A 17,893-nucleotide genomic window follows, 5' to 3' on the forward strand; every position below is an offset into this window, starting at 1 on the left:
ACAAAAAGTACCTATTTAATATTTACACAAATCTAAAATTAAATTAAATAATTGAACTAACGTATTAGTTCTTCTTCTTCTTCTTCTTCATGGCTCACTGCCTCACTTCAACTTAGTGTTCTTTGAGCACTTCCACAGTTATTAATTGAAGGGCTTCCTTTGCCTGCCATTGCATGAATTTGTATATTGTGAGGCAAGTACAAAGATACACTATGCACAGGGAGTCGAGAAAATTTTCCCAACCAGAACGGGAATCGAACCCGCCGTCTCCGGATTGGTGATCCTTAGCCTAAACCACTAGGCTAACTGGAGATCCCATATTAGTTCATTTTGTTTAATTTTGCTTAGTGCTACATAATAGAAAATAGCTAGAAGGGTATCAAACTTTATTTGCAACAACGATTGCGATCTCCGGGTAGTGCGTAGTAGAATTGGATTGGAAGAGAGATCAACTCATCACTACATGTGAAAAATGGTTCTGACAGTGATGCGGAAAATAACATCAACGGGGCTGAACAATTCATAATTCGTTCATTGGCTCTTGGGAAGCAGTCATCATGATGGCGCAAATTGTGTGGATCTACAGGCGCATGCATATCAGTCAACGGCTAGTGGACTGGATCTAGGGCGCCTGTATCAATAATGGCACTACCTAAGGAAAACTATTTGTACAAAAATAACGAGAAGATCAACGAATGTCACCAATATGTTAAAAGATAGTGTAGTTGCCATACTTTACAGGAAATATATAAAAACGGAGCCAAACCACCTTTTAGTATTTATTACAGCGTGTGCCAATAATAGGAACCTTGTACCAGTTATTGCTACATTTTTTAGCTTCGGTTCCTTTTCGCACTATTTGCATACATTTCTTACGGGATTTGCCATAATTGGTACATTATGGCGAAAAATTGCAAGCAATTGGTACATTATGGCGAAAAATTGGAAGCCGACATTTAAGGAAAATGATTTATTTATACCATAATTTTGCTCAAATTTAAATGAGTGCAACCATCTTTTGTGAACGTGATCTGTTGTTCACATTTGTTTTTTTCTATTGTTGATATATATCGTTAAAGGGTGAAAATCAACTATGGCGAATAATTGATACTATTGAAGGATGACACATAGAGCTTGAACAATAGGTACGTCTCGTTTATTTGGCGTCTCGAGGAATAATACTTTGACATACATCGAATGACCCTATTCTGCTAATCATAGCCTACTAAAACTCCTACAGCTCGGCCATCCTGACATTCACATCGACCCGATGTGCATTTAATTCATCTTTCATATCCCATAACTTTAAATTAACGGGATCAAAAACTCCCGTGAAGGGTAAACGTGTTAACTGAATACCATCTACGTCACTTATAACGTAACGATTATTGGGAAGCGCTTTTTTTACGATATAAGGACCTTTGAACTGTGCTTGTAGCTTAGATGAAGTGCCAAGCGTAACATGATGTGGAAGAGGATATCTGTCTTTGACTGTAATTTTGTTCAACTCCCTATAGTCTACACACATCCTCCAAGAACTATCTTTCTTTCTTACCAATACCTACTATTCTACTAGCAAATGATGAATTAATTTCTTTAATGACGCCTTCTTGTAAAAGTTTATTGATTTGTGATTCTACTTCTATTTTCTGCGCATTGGATAATCGGCGTGGAGGAAAATTGAATGTTTTATTATTCAGTAATTCTATGTTCATAGTATACACATTTTTAGGCTTCAGTGGTCGATGATGTATCCGGCAGGGAGGTTCGACCAACGGATAAAATACGAGCAGCGGGGTAAATGGAGAAGGACTCTGGTACTATTCGGAGAATGGCTTTCTATAACTTGGAAATATAAAACACTTCTAAATACTTTGTTGCCTGTGGTCCAAACGAGAAATCTCCGATGGCCTCTTTAATCTTTTATACCTTCGATATAACGTTACATGCCGTTACCATCCATCTTCTAATTCAACTCTGACTGTAGTAGTAATGAAGGTATCCACACTGAACAAAATGCACTAGTAATACTCAATACACTACAACTCCTCCACCTTTTGGATGTTTCTTATAACTGGTTTATCAGAACAAGTATAATCTTATTACTAACTTAGGTCTACTGCTCTGAGAGCTTTATAAAATTCGATTGGATTGTTTTTCCTCTACATGCTTGTCTTGAACAAAAATTCAAATATATTCAACATCATTTAGTATACACGAAATCATGATCTCTATTTTCTTTTCTGCTTCTTTTCGAACGCCGAAGTGGTTGATCCACCCAGTCGGCCGTTTTTTTCCGTTTACCAGAAGACTTTTCTTCTGGGTGACATTTATCACTATGAAATTCATTCACTTCACTACCAAAACTCTCGGGACCTTGATCTCTCGGCCTATCGGTCGCTTCAATTAATCTTTCCTTGGACAACATCACGTTTGGTCGCATCTCTCTGTCGGTAACTCCTGAGGTCCTAATCTGTTCTCTGTGCACCGCGGCTACAACGCTTCCAATTAGCACCTGGAATAAGTTTTGAGAGATTCGTTTTAATTAAGTTGCTTTTACCCATTTCGCTGGATGGCTCGGTTTATGATTCTGGTACCAGATCACGTCACCTTCCATCAGATCATCTAGAGGATCTTTTCGTTTCTTCCTGGAAACGACCTCTAACTGATTGTCCTCATTGGCGGGTTTAGCCGGTTTTAGTAGAAGGTTTTTATAATGTTTCTTAGGATTTAAAAGATCAATCAATGTCTTAGGTAAATAAGCAAATACTTTTTCGGATGGAAAATGTTCATCAGCCGTCAATGAATTATTTCTATACTTGATTAGAAATAAATTAATCTGGTCTTCCAGTTCAAGTTCACCGTTCTCCGGATCCATTAGGAACTTTTTCAACACGTCTTTAACTGTTCTCACAAACCGTTCCGCCTGATCATTACTGGCTGGATGGTATGGAGGGCTTTTAAACACTTTGATTCCTTGCTTCTCTAAGAAATTTGTGAATGCGAATGAATTGAACGGAGGACCACCGTCTGAAACCAACACATCTGGGAGACCGAACCTGGCAAAAAATGCAACTAACTTTTTGAGGACCTTTCCACACTCAGTACCAGACTTCATCCATTCTACCTCCACCCACTTTGAGTAACTATCAACAATTAATAAAAATGTGTGGCTCGAAAAATGGAAGAAGTCTATGTGCACTCTGCTGAAGGGCCTTGTTGTAGGGGTCCATTCAGACTCAACTTTACGCTTTGAAATTGTTGCCATACTATTACATACGTCACACTTTTTAACGAATTCCTCTATCTGTGAGTTTACCCCAAACCAATAAACGGATTGCCTCGCTAATCTTTTCATTTTAACAATTCCTGCGTGATTGCCATGTAAAATGTTTAAAACTTTTCTTTGCAATTCCTTTGGGATGATCACACGATCTTGATACAACAAGCAGTCATCCACTATCTCCAAATCATGTTGATTAGCGAAAACGTTGGTAAAATTCTTATCTATTCTTTCAGGCCATCCATTTCTCATAAAATGAGATACTTGGGATAAAAACACATCTTTTTTCGTTGCATTTGCAACTTTCTCATGATCTAGCGGTACTTTTGTACTGAAATTTATGCTTTTTATAAGGTCCGTGTGAAGTTCATTTGGAATCAATTGGGGCAAAGGAAAACGGGAGCAAAAATCCGCATTTCCCATTTTTGATGACGGTCTGTAGCGGATCTCGAAATCGTAAATGGACAACTCCAAAACAAATCGTTGCAATCTGGTAACAAAAATTGAATTTTTTCCTTCCTTGCCAAAAATACCCACCAAGGGTTTATGGTCTGTAAAAACTAAAAACTTCTTCCCGTAAAGATATTTATGAAATTTTTTGATGGTACAAACTAAGGCAAGCGCTTCTAAATGCAGAATAGGGTACGATTTTTGACATTTATCAAGAGAAAATGAAGTGAAACTGATTGGCCTTTCTATTCTATCTACAATATGGGCAATAACACCCCCAAGACCGTATCCCGAGGCATCAGACACAACTACAAGTGGTTTGTTAGGGTCATAAAATTCAAGCAAGTCGGTTGTCAAGAGTGCATTTTTAGAATCCTCGAAAGCCTTATTACACTTATGGTCCCACACAAACTTAACGTCTTTCTTCAACAAGCTATACAAGTGAAACAATTTTGTAGAGAGATGGGGAATGAATTTTTGATAGTAATTAATCAATCCCAAATACGACTTTAACTCACTCACATTCTTTGGAACATTTGCGTTTTTTATCGTAGAAATCTTGTCGGGACATGGCTTTAGCCCATTTTCGCTAATAACGTGGCCAAGGTAATCCAACTCTTTCACGAAAAACTTACATTTGTCTAAATTTACTTTTATGTTTGCTTTTGATAATCTTGTTAAAACTTCACGTAATTTTGAAACACAGTCTTCAAAGCTTTTTCCGGCAATTAGCACGTCATCCAAATAAACATACACCCCTTCAATACCATGTAACACTTGATCCATTATTTGCTGAAATATGGCAGCACTCGAGGAAGCACCCTGAGGTAGTCGGTTGTAGGTATATAACCCTTTCAATGTATTAATAACCATGAACTGTTTTGAACGATCTGTCAACTCTAACTGGGTGTAGGCACCTTCAAGGTCAAGAGCACAAAATATTTTACACCCTGCCAACTTTGCAAACAAGTCTTGTGCAATTGGCAAAGGATACGAATTGGGAATTATTAACTTGTTAATCGAAACCTTGCAATCAATTACAAGCCTGATTTGATTATTTTTTTTTATAACAACAATCACCGGAGAAGCCCATTCACTAGTCTTTATTGGGGTTATAACTTGCTCTCTTTCTAATTTATCCAAGTAATCGTCAACTTTATCTTTTAACCTATATGGTACATCATAGGCTTTTTTGAAAATTGGTACCTCGGTTTTCAAAACTAAATCAGCCTTGAAACCCGCTATTGGCGTTGAAAAATCTTTGACAAATACTTTAGAAAACTGTTGTTTCAAGTCATTAATCACTGTCTCACTGTTGTCACTTATCATGTTATTAATCATAGCATGATTTGAAAAAAATTTCGCCAGTTAGGAAACAATACGTCCAACCAAGTTTGACCCAATAATGGAATAAAATTGTTATTACAGTCAAGCACTAGCAACTTCAAAGTTAATTCTTTCCCCTTGAACTTGACCAAAACCTTCACTTCTCCAAGAACATCCAATTTAGAACCATTCACTACTGCCAAAGTTTTGCTGCATTTCTGTAAATGTTGGTCAAGTATTGAAAAATATTGCCTTTTATTTATCACAGTTACTGCAGACCCACAGTCAATTTCCATACTAATACTTTTCCCCTCAATAGATAGGTCCAATAAACAGGGATTATTTATTTTGTTAATTGAGGTAATATTCATGCACTCTAATTCTTCATTCTCACTCTCACCTTCATTCATGTCGTCGTCCTCGCTATCCGACTCCTTAGTATTCATCCTGTTGATTAGGTCATGCAATTCCTCGTCCACCGTTGAAGCTTCCTGGTTGTCCACCATATTGACCGCATTCCTCTTCCAGTTTTTCAATTTAAAGCAGCGTTTCTTGATATGTCCTTTTATACCACAATAATCGCATGTGAAATTGGAAAAACGTGAGGGTCTTTTGTGTTCTGGGTTGCGCCTAACCATTGAGTGCATTGACCTTTGATTAACCCCATCATTATACTGCCGTTGGTAAGCTCCTTGGCGCTCCGGTCATTGTCTGTACCCTAAACGACTCCTGACGGATCCCCTGGGACTTTCACCTTGTTTGGCCAATTCGAAAGTTCTAGCTAATTTTCTCATGGCTACCCCTGTTGTAGTATCACCCATTTTCAATGAGGCAATTTGATCCCAGCTGTTTTCTCTACTTCCCAAAGCTTTCGCGTTTGTTTCAGCAATCTGCCATGTCGTAATAATCTTTTCAGCCGTCTCCAACGTAAGCTTCTCTTCATTTAGTAGCCTTTGTTGGAGAGCTTTGTCATTAACCCCTGCTACAATACGATCTCGTATCGCCATATTTTTAAAATCACCGAAGCCACAAAACTCGGCTTGAAGCTTCAGAGCTAATACGAAGTCTTCTAATGTCTCCCCGGCCTGTCGAATCCGCGAATTGAATTGGACACGTTGTATTACATCTGGTTCGATTTTGTCAAGTCTAGATTCCAATTTTGCCACAATATCTGTATAAACAGCTGTATCTAATGCACCATTTGGATATAGAAGTTTAAGTTCGGAATACAAGGCTGTTCCCCCTAGCGTTATCAAATGGGCTTTCTTCATTTCATCGGTAACGGCATTGGCCTGGAAACAATGGGCAAGCCGATCTACCCAATCACAAAAGGAAGAACCCTTTCTATATGGCTCAATCATAGTAGCCATTCCATTAAATGCCATCTTTTTTGTCAAAAACTGTTGTATAGTTATAACAATCGCAATAACAAAAGGAACCCAACAACAAAAGAAAAATATGTACCAAATGGCGCAATTTCCAAAAAAAATGCAAATTACAGGTGGTTCCGTTATTTGGCGTCAGTAGTCACGAACAGTAAAATTATGAAAGAAAATTCCAATAAGAATACAGCTGCCGTTGCAAAATGGTCGTAAAATGACTCACCGGTTTACTGCTCACTCACGCACTATCCAAACGGTCGATGAATCGATCAAGGGCAATGACCTCGATACTCGCTGGTGTGAATTTGGTTGTACTGATCTCCACGGGTGAACGCTGACACCTTAGCTGGCACGGCTTGACCAGTCGTAAACCGGGCGGGTGGCCTCGCTCCTGATAGAAACTCCCTCAGCACTGTTAAAGTACACAAACCCGCTGGCACCTTGCGCTACAGCTCCGACGCGAGGATAACAATTCCAGAGCCCGCTTTCACTGGATATTCACTGAAGCGCCAGATCAACTAAATGATTATACAAAAAGCACTTTTATTAAAACGCCCCAAAAGGATCTTCAACTGCTGATCGCTTAATTAGAATTAGAGATAACACCACAAAAGACCTTTTTTTATGAAAATGGCATGTATAGTGCCGATTGAACAATTAACCGACGCCAAAAAACAAAATGCTCGGTCGTATCAAAGGTTTTGATCTCACTATCACCGAATCCGTTATTTTTGTCGAGGAACTAGAAGATTTTTGCTAATTTTTGCTCAAACGGGAAATTATCTGGTTTTGCTTACTATGCCACTTCCGATATCTAACGTTACCGATAATTTCGGTGAAACACTCCCGTACACTTTTTGCTTGTGATTTTCTACCGCCGGACGAAACAAGGATTGCCGATCGCACGCGTTTTACACTGTTCGCCAAGCCGTCTGCACTTCAACTGAGTTTCCAAACGACTGACAGCATTTACTTACGACTATGGTGTATAGATGTCCGGTTGTCTCGTCGTCAGCTGATGTATCCGGCAGGGAGGTTCGACCAACGGATAAAATACGAGCAGCGGGGTAAATGGAGAAGGACTCTGGTACTATTCGGGGAATGAGCGCTTGCACGCTGACGTCATCATTATCTCCTTCTCTTTCTTTCCTTCGGCGTCGGTCCATAAAGCCGTCCTTGCCCTCAAAAAAAATTTGAGGGCAATGTTTACAAATCGTATGGGAATTCGATGAGGTTATGTTTTTGATGCAAGCCTCTATGGCTTTCTATAACTTGGAAATATAAAACACTTCTAAATACTTTGTTGGCTGTGGTCCAAAAGAGAAATCTCCGATGGCCTCTTTAATCTTTTATACCTTCGATATAACGTTACATGCCGTTACCATCCATCTTCTAATTCAACTCTGACTGTAGTAGTAATGAAGGTATCCACACTGAACAAAATGCACTAGTAATACTCAATACACTACAGTCGAATGGCATTTTTATACACATCATTGAACAGAGATTTGATTTCTGGCATATATTTGTAAGGAATGCTAGCGTCACCAATATCTAACTCATCAACATCAGTATGCAAGAAAGTGTTTGGGCTTACCTCAATATCATGAATTTCTGGTCGAAAATCCACCTCTTTTTCAATCACGTTCAAAAGTTTTACATTATCTTCATACTTTTTTCCAAAAACAATCGCGTCACCGTCATATTCAGCCAACAAGTTATTACCTCTCACAAAATCCGACCCCAAAATGCACATTGGTTCCTTGGTTGAATCCTTTACAATTTTGAACTGCAATTTATAAATAAAATTATTAATGGCAATTTCTGTGTTAAATATCCCTAAAATATCAATTTTGGAATTATTTAGACCTGAAAATGTTTGTTCTGAATATTTGGAAATCTGAATTGTATTAGGTACCACACTACTCTTAATCAAACAAATAGGACTACCTGTATCGAAAAGTGTTATGCAATCCTTATAAAAATATGAAAATCTGATTAAAACTTTGAAAAAGGATTTTTCTAAAACAACCCTACCTCTAAACTCAATACTACCTCGAGTACGCCCTATATCAACAGCATCGCTTCCTTTGTAGATTGGATTACTTTCCACAGCCGAAATTGGATTTAAGCGCTTCTCCATAGAACGTCCGTCTGTTCGTCGATATTCATCATCTCTTGTGTACTGCTGACAACCTGATCTTCGTTCGCTATGACGGGCTTCACCGCAGCTTTGTCGGAAATTACATGAACCAGCACCTCGTTGTAGCCGTTGTCCACCTTTATGAAAGCACGTCCTTGCCAAATGTCCACGTTTTCCACAGTTAAAACAGCTTGCAACACCAACTTTTGACCGCATTTGATCTTGAAAAACGTTTTGAAAATTTTCACGTTCCACTGATTGCATCTGATTTTGATTTTCATGTCTTAAAATTGCTTCTAATAGTGTGTCTATAGACGTGTGTCCGGCAGTACTCAACGCCAGTCTTAATTGATAATTCGGGATTCCATTTATCACGTATTTGATTATTGCCGCATCATTGAGGTTCACCATCCTTGCCTTGGCCACGACATCGTATACGAAACTCTCATAAGATTCATAGGACTGCTTCACTCGCTTCATTAGTACTCTATGGACATTCACTTCGTCAATTCTTGATGGAAACGCACGTATTATTCTCCGTTTGAAGTCTTCCCAACCGCAAACGCTTTCTTCTAAGCCTTCGAACCACATCCTTGATACCGGCCCCAATCGTATTCTTGCATAATGAAGTACAGCTCGTTCTTCCCAGAAGAGGAGCTCGTTCTTCCCAGCCATACAAGCTCTTCAAATTGTCGATTTTTCGTAGCCACTTTTCAACGTTGATCTTCTCGGGAACGAATTCAGGAATCAGATTACGAACGTCTTCGTGATGTAAAAACATGTGAACGTTGCAAGTACTCGTCCAGCCAATCATCGTTGTCGAGTTTTTCTGCGCTTCATTCCGATTAATACCGCTTTCAGTTCCAGTTATAACATCTCCGCAATCACCAACAACCGTTGAATTGGCTTCGGTTTGCGTTTCGCTTTCAGTTCTCCCAGCATACATTTCTTTATTTCCGTTATTCTCCTATTGGATTTGATTCGCCTTAATCTTTCGAAAAAATTTCAGCCTCCACTGTTCGTCTCGGGAAACGTGTAAGTTCGGGATCCCACTTCTGAATTGAAGGATGACACATAGAGCTTGAACAATAGGTACGTCTCGTTTATTTGGCGTCTCGAGGAATAATACTTTGTCATACATCGAATGACCCTATTCTGCTAATCATAGCCTACTAAAACTCCTACACTATAGCCATAGTTGGTACACTTACCCTAGTAGAATTAGATAGATGAGATACATATTTTTTGCTTAAAAGGGGTCACCTTATGTTGCTTTTTTGTTCATCACCGACTAAATGGTAGAAATGGTGGGTTAGAAGCAGAGGCATGTAAGTGACAAAAACCCACTTTCGAGTAAATGAGGTTTGAAGTTTTTCACCAATTTACAAAATGTATAGAGTTTCAAAACCAACCGATTCATGGTAATTTTACATCATAAAAATTGACCACGCAGAGTAGCAGTGAAAGTTCCGAAGGAGACATTTATAACCTGACTTTAACCGGTGTTATTATAATGCAGTCATGATAGGTCTTCGATTGGCGAATTGGAACGAAGCTTTTACTGGTGACCACGTCAACGAAGCAGTCGCTACGTTCTACTCTCTGCTTTTTGAAAACATCAGCAGATACACTTAGCTTAGCAGACCCCCCCTCCCCCTTCTTCGCTCCAATAGTCAACCGTAGTGGACTGTTGAGCTTCGACGTTGCTGCAATGTTATCCGAAAAGTTCGTCGCCGATTTCTGCGTCTCAGCAAAGAAAACAGGTCTTTCTTCGTAGCCTCGAGACGGAGTACAACGAGTGCTTATCTTCTTCGTTTCGTGAGTACCTATATCTTTCGAATTGCAGATATAAGGCGAAAACGAACCCTTCCTCCTTGTATCGGTTGTTTGACAGTAGAAAAAAGGTTCACAATCGATTTCTTCGGAGATTTCATTCGCTACCGAAGGATCAGTGGAGTTTTTCGCTGATTGTTTTAAATTCATTTATTATACAATGTTTGCGGGCACGGTAAAGGCTGGGTATGCTGCGCAATTCAGATCCCATTGTGATCAACTAGCCTCTGCCCAGCAACTCCTATCCCTACCTCCACGCGGTACCGGCCGGAAACTATGAGCAACCTTAGGGAAGATCGGGTAACCAACCCCGGTGGGACCTTTGGTCGTAGGCTGACAGGGAAGGGGGGGTTTGCTTCGGCAAACCTGAGCGTCTGTTCTCCAGGAGGAGCGGCTCACAACAGCGTCTGATCCCCATGTTAGGGGCGGCTGATCTACGTCCGAGTGCCAGGGAAGGACTCTAAGCTCAACTGTGCACTATGGTCCTCCGGAAAGTAGGGGGTTGGTGTCAGGCCCTACGAGCCAGCCGTAAAAACCCATTGTAACGGAAAATCAGCAACAGAATAATACGAACCGAGACCAACGGCAACGACCCCAGCGAACAAAAAGGACTTGCGATTGGAAACTCGGTACGTGGAACTGCCGATCTCTCAACTTCATTGGGAGCACCCGCATACTCGCCGATCTACTGAAGGACCGCGGGTTTGGCATCGTAGCGCTGCAGGAGGTGTGTTGGACAGGATCCATGGTGCGAACGTTTAGAGGTAATCATACCATCTACCAGAGCTGCGGCAACACACGCGAGCTGGGAACAGCTTTCATCGTGATGGGTGATATGAAGAGGCGCGTGATCGGTTGGTGGCCGATCGACGAAAGAATGTGCAGGTTGAGGATCAAGGGCCGATTCTTCAACTTCAGCATAATAAACGTGCACAGCCCACACTCCGGAAGTACTGATGATGACAAGGACGCATTTTACGCGCAGCTCGAACGCGAGTACGATCGCTGCCCAAGCCACGACGTCAAGATCATCATAGGAGATTTGAACGCTCAGGTAGGCCAGGAGGAGGAATTCAGACCGACGATTGGTAAGTTCAGCGCCCACCAGCAGACGAACGAAAACGGCCTACGACTCATTGATTTTGCCGCCTCCAAAAATATGGCCATACGTAGCACCTTTTTCCAACACAGCCTCCCTTATCGTTACACCTGGAGATCACCACAGCAGACGGAATCTCAAATCGACCACGTTGTGATCGACGGACGGCACTTCTCCGACATTATCGACGTCAGGACCTATCGTGGCGCCAACATCGACTCCGACCACTATCTGGTGATGGTCAAACTGCGCCCAAAACTCTCCGTCGTCAACAATGTACGGTACCGGCGACCGCCACGGTACAACCTAGAGCGACTGAAGCAACCGGATGTCGCCTCAGCATACGCGCAGAATCTCGAAGCCGCGTTGCCAGACGAGGGCGAGCTCGATGAAGCCCCTCTAGAGGACTGCTGGAGTACAGTAAAAGCAGCCATCAACGACGCAGCCGAGAACACCATCGGGTACGTGGAACGGAATCGACGGAACGAATGGTTCGACGAAGAGTGCAGAACGATTTTGGAGGAGAAGAACGCAGCGAGGGCGGTAATGCTGCAGCAAGGGACTCGACCCGCAGACCCGCCTCTTTCGGGAGAAAAAGCGCCGCCTGGAAGAAGCGGAGTGTGAAGAAATGGAACTGCTGTGCCGTTCCCAAGAAACACGGAAGTTCTATAAGAAGCTCAACGCATCCCGCAACGGCTTCGTGCCGCGAGCCGAAATATGCAGGGATAAAGACGGAGGCCTCTTGACGGACGGACGTGAGGTGATCGAAAGGTGGAAGCAGCACTTCGATCAGCACCTGAAAACAGGTCTTTCTTCGTAGCCTCGAGACGGAGTACAACGAGTGCTTATCTTCTTCGTTTCGTGAGTACCTATATCTTTCGAATTGCAGATATAAGGCGAAAACGAACCCTTCCTCCTTGTATCGGTTGTTTGACAGTAGAAAAAAGGTTCACAATCGATTTCTTCGGAGATTTCATTCGCTACCGAAGGATCAGTGGAGTTTTTCGCTGATTGTTTTAAATTCATTTATTATACAATGTTTGCGGGCACGGTAAAGGCTGGGTATGCTGCGCAATTCAGATCCCATTGTGATCAACTAGCCTCTGCCCAGCAACTCCTATCCCTACCTCCACGCGGTACCGGCCGGAAACTATGAGCAACCTTAGGGAAGATCGGGTAACCAACCCCGGTGGGACCTTTGGTCGTAGGCTGACAGGGAAGGGGGGGTTTGCTTCGGCAAACCTGAGCGTCTGTTCTCCAGGAGGAGCGGCTCACAACAGCGTCTGATCCCCATGTTAGGGGCGGCTGATCTACGTCCGAGTGCCAGGGAAGGACTCTAAGCTCAACTGTGCACTATGGTCCTCCGGAAAGTAGGGGGTTGGTGTCAGGCCCTACGAGCCAGCCGTAAAAACCCATTGTAACGGAAAATCAGCAACAGAATAATACGAACCGAGACCAACGGCAACGACCCCAGCGAACAAAAAGGACTTGCGATTGGAAACTCGGTACGTGGAACTGCCGATCTCTCAACTTCATTGGGAGCACCCGCATACTCGCCGATCTACTGAAGGACCGCGGGTTTGGCATCGTAGCGCTGCAGGAGGTGTGTTGGACAGGATCCATGGTGCGAACGTTTAGAGGTAATCATACCATCTACCAGAGCTGCGGCAACACACGCGAGCTGGGAACAGCTTTCATCGTGATGGGTGATATGAAGAGGCGCGTGATCGGTTGGTGGCCGATCGACGAAAGAATGTGCAGGTTGAGGATCAAGGGCCGATTCTTCAACTTCAGCATAATAAACGTGCACAGCCCACACTCCGGAAGTACTGATGATGACAAGGACGCATTTTACGCGCAGCTCGAACGCGAGTACGATCGCTGCCCAAGCCACGACGTCAAGATCATCATAGGAGATTTGAACGCTCAGGTAGGCCAGGAGGAGGAATTCAGACCGACGATTGGTAAGTTCAGCGCCCACCAGCAGACGAACGAAAACGGCCTACGACTCATTGATTTTGCCGCCTCCAAAAATATGGCCATACGTAGCACCTTTTTCCAACACAGCCTCCCTTATCGTTACACCTGGAGATCACCACAGCAAACGGAATCTCAAATCGACCACGTTGTGATCGACGGACGGCACTTCTCCGACATTATCGACGTCAGGACCTATCGTGGCGCCAACATCGACTCCGACCACTATCTGGTGATGGTCAAACTGCGCCCAAAACTCTCCGTCGTCAACAATGTACGGTACCGGCGACCGCCACGGTACAACCTAGAGCGACTGAAGCAACCGGATGTCGCCTCAGCATACGCGCAGAATCTCGAAGCCGCGTTGCCAGACGAGGGCGAGCTCGATGAAGCCCCTCTAGAGGACTGCTGGAGTACAGTAAAAGCAGCCATCAACGACGCAGCCGAGAACACCATCGGGTACGTGGAACGGAATCGACGGAACGAATGGTTCGACGAAGAGTGCAGAACGATTTTGGAGGAGAAGAACGCAGCGAGGGCGGTAATGCTGCAGCAAGGGACTCGACCCGCAGACCCGCCTCTTTCGGGAGAAAAAGCGCCGCCTGGAAGAAGCGGAGTGTGAAGAAATGGAACTGCTGTGCCGTTCCCAAGAAACACGGAAGTTCTATAAGAAGCTCAACGCATCCCGCAACGGCTTCGTGCCGCGAGCCGAAATATGCAGGGATAAAGACGGAGGCCTCTTGACGGACGGACGTGAGGTGATCGAAAGGTGGAAGCAGCACTTCGATCAGCACCTGAACGGCGTGGAGAACGTAGGCACGGGAGCCCACGGCAACGGAAGGAACGACGACGCCAGTGCAGCGGAGGACGGAAATGAACCAACTCCCACGCTGAGGGAAGTTAAGGATGCCATTCACCAGCTCAAAACCAACAAAGCAGCTGGAAAGGATGGTATCGCAGCTGAACTCATCAAGATGGGCCCAGAAAAGTTGGCCACCTGTTTGCATCGGCTGATAGTCAGGATCTGGGAAACCGAACAGCTACCGGAGGAGTGGAAGGAAGGGGTAATCTGCCCCATTCACAAGAAAGGCGACCATTTGGAATGTGAGAACTTCAGGGCGATCACTATTTTGAATGCTGCCTACAAAGTGCTATCCCAGATCATCTTCCGTCGTCTGTCACCTAAAACAAATGAGTTCGTGGGAAGTTATCAAGCCGGCTTCATCGACGGCCGATCGACAACGGACCAGATCTTTACCGTACGGCAAATCCTTCAGAAATGCCGTGAATACCAGGTCCCAACGCACCACCTGTTCATCGACTTCAAAGCGGCATACGACAGTATTGACCGCGCAGAGCTATGGAGAATCATGGACGAAAACGGCTTTCCTGGGAAGCTGACTAGACTGATTAAAGCAACGATGGACGGTGTGCAAAACTGCGTAAGAGTTTCGGGTGAACTATCCAGTTCATTCGTATCTCGCCGGGGACTGCGACAAGGTGACGGACTCTCATGTCTACTCTTCAACATCGCGCTGGAAGGTGTGATGCGACGAGCCGGGCTCAACAGCCGGGGAACGATTTTCACAAAATCCGGTCAATTTGTGTGCTTTGCGGACGACATGGACATTATCGCTAGAACATTTGGAACGGTGGCAGAACTGTACACCCGCCTGAAACGCGAAGCAGCAAAGGTCGGACTGGTGGTGAATGCCTCCAAAACAAAGTACATGCTGGTAGGCGGAACCGAAAACGACCGGATCCGTCTGGGTAGTAATGTTACGATAGACGGGGATACTTTCGAGGTGGTGGAGGAATTCGTCTACCTCGGATCCTTACTGACGGCTGACAACAACGTGAGCCGTGAAATTCGGAGGCGCATCATCAGCGGAAGTCGGGCCTACTACGGGCTCCAGAAGAAACTGCGGTCGAAAAAGATTCACCCACGCACCAAATGCACCATGTACAAAACGCTAATAAGACCGGTGATCCTCTACGGGCACGAGACATGGACCATGCTCGAGGAGGACCTACAAGCACTCGGAGTTTTCGAGCGACGCGTGCTAAGAACGATCTTCGGCGGTGTGCAGGAGAACGGTGTGTGGCGGAGAAGGATGAACCACGAGCTCGCTGCACTTTACGGCGAACCCAGCATCCAGAAGGTGGCCAAAGCCGGAAGGATACGGTGGGCAGGGCATGTTGCAAGAATGCCGGACAACAACCCTGCAAAGCTGGTGTTTGCAACGGATCCGGTTGGCACAAGAAGGCGTGGAGCGCAGAGAGCACGATGGGCGGACCAGGTGGAGCGTGACTTGGCGAGCATTGGGCGCGACCGAGGATGGAGAGCGGCAGCCACGAACCGAGTATTGTGGCGTACTATTGTTGATTATGTCTTGTCTTAATGATGTTGAACAAATAAATGTATGTATGTACAATGTTTGCGGAGCCTCGTAGCCGTGCGTTAGGGCTCGATACTCGCTCCGGGTGATGAAAATTTTCATGAGAATAGTTTCTTCTCCATATCCGCTTTAATCCGGTTTAATTATTAAACGCCTACAGTGCCATCTTGTGGAAAAAAATGAAATCCTAAGATTTCTACATACATTTCGCCAAGTTCCCATGCAAACTTAAAGCTTGTAAGGTCTGTATCCGCAATAATCCGGACACAGAAACACGGCTGTAACTCTGGAATGGATACATTAAAATTACTCAAATTTGGCCTGGAAACATCTTAAGATGTGTTCAATTCACCTGCAAAATTTCATGTAAAACGGTGCTGTACTTTTTGTTGTAGCAATGTAATAGTAAAACGTGCGCAAATGAATGTTGTACAGCACTTATTTTAGCATGTCAGCGCTGTAACTTCTGGAATTGGCGAAGGAAATGGCTGAAACTTTGAGCACAAACCTTTCAATATACATCTACTGCATCGGCAAAATTTAAAAAAAATTGATGCACTATCAAAAATTTTATAGTCAAAACACGTATTCGGACTAACCGTGGTTTCAGACCTTTCGGCAGCAATTAGTGAGCACCTCTTATTGTTGCGATTGCACTGTTGAAAGTACTATTCTAATAACCATGAAATTTTGCGGACATAATATATACATGATTAACTAACTTCTGTGAAAATTTCATAAAAAATGGCAGAGGTATTCGATAGTTATGAATAGGCATATATAGCATATGAAAAATACGGAAAATATTCGCAAATGCTCACCCACATCAGCAGCGATAGCTTTCCAACCAGTTGATTAAAATTGATGAAATTTTGCAAGAACGAGTGTGAATGTATATCATAACAGCTCACGAAATTTCATCATTATCCTAACTGTACTTTGGACTGCAGTGGAAAAGAACCGTCAGTCATGCAGATGAAAGTTGGTCATGATTGTACAAAATGCTTGAATTTACCTCTTTTTGTTTTTGAGCTACAATTAAAAGTATCTCACCGATCTTCATCAAATTTTGCTCAAATAATAAACATATATCAAAGAGTTTCCAGTGAAAATTTTGGTCAATTTTATCGATCCATTGCAGAGTTACAGCCGTGTTTCTGTGCCCGGATTATTGTGGATACAGACCTTACAGCGCCCCCTTGGGCTTGATCGATTTTGCTCAAATTTTGAAAATAGCTTCTGGGAGTCCAAAACAACTGATTCAGGAGGTAAGACTAGGCATTTTTTTTAATTTTTTGTTTTTTTTTATATGTAAGTGCAGTGGGTCACCCTAATGTTTAGTCGTAGTAACAGTCTATAAACCATCTGCTGAATACTTAGTAAAATAAAAATAATTGATAAATCATGTAAACTTCATAAAATATCATATAAGTTTTCATTATACGTCATGTAATTTAAAATGGTTCAGGGTAATTATATGGCATAAAACATAAATTTACAAGACATATCATGAAAACCGTCAAGACATGAAGTTTACATGACAAAGATCAAGTTTACTTGACATGTAAATATCATTATTTTTATCTGTGTGGCCTGCTGAATACCTACGCCTTTACAGCTATGACTATGGATGCCCTCATGAAAATGCCCTCATGCCATCTAAGAATAGAACATGAAAACTGAATCTCTAGTTACAAAGAGAGAAGTTCTGAAAACTACATTTGACGTAAATATTATAAAGTTGAAATTTCAATTCCATTTCATTCGATTTTACATAAAATAATTTCTGGCGCGCAAAATTGTAAGCTCTATACTGCAGACAACCTGTAATTTTACAATCCGATGGAGAATTTACTTGAAAGCGATGGAGGTCATTTTGTTACAGCGAACTCGATGTAACAATTTTGTACTGTGTAGATGCGGGGGCATACCGTAGTGCTGGTTGCAACTGCACTCATCCACAGACAAACAGACGTAACGCCTTGAACGATTTTCATGGAA

General features: G+C 43.0%; 2 protein-coding genes across 3 annotated transcripts in view; one reads left to right on the plus strand and one right to left on the minus strand.

Annotated features, from left to right (window-relative positions):
- Positions 1-5,565, minus strand: part of LOC134290472 (uncharacterized) — a 46,429-nt gene extending 40,864 nt beyond the window's left edge. Inside the window, exon 1 of the mRNA XM_062857624.1 lies at positions 5,460-5,565. Coding sequence (XP_062713608.1) covers positions 5,460-5,565 — 106 coding nt within the window. The remainder of the gene's footprint in view (positions 1-5,459) is intronic.
- Positions 1-17,893, plus strand: part of LOC109423211 (sodium-independent sulfate anion transporter) — a 151,912-nt gene that overhangs the window by 19,319 nt on the left and 114,700 nt on the right. The window lies entirely within an intron of this gene.

The sequence above is a fragment of the Aedes albopictus genome, chromosome 1 (assembly GCF_035046485.1).
Source record: "Aedes albopictus strain Foshan chromosome 1, AalbF5, whole genome shotgun sequence".
NCBI lineage: Eukaryota > Metazoa > Arthropoda > Insecta > Diptera > Culicidae > Aedes > Aedes albopictus.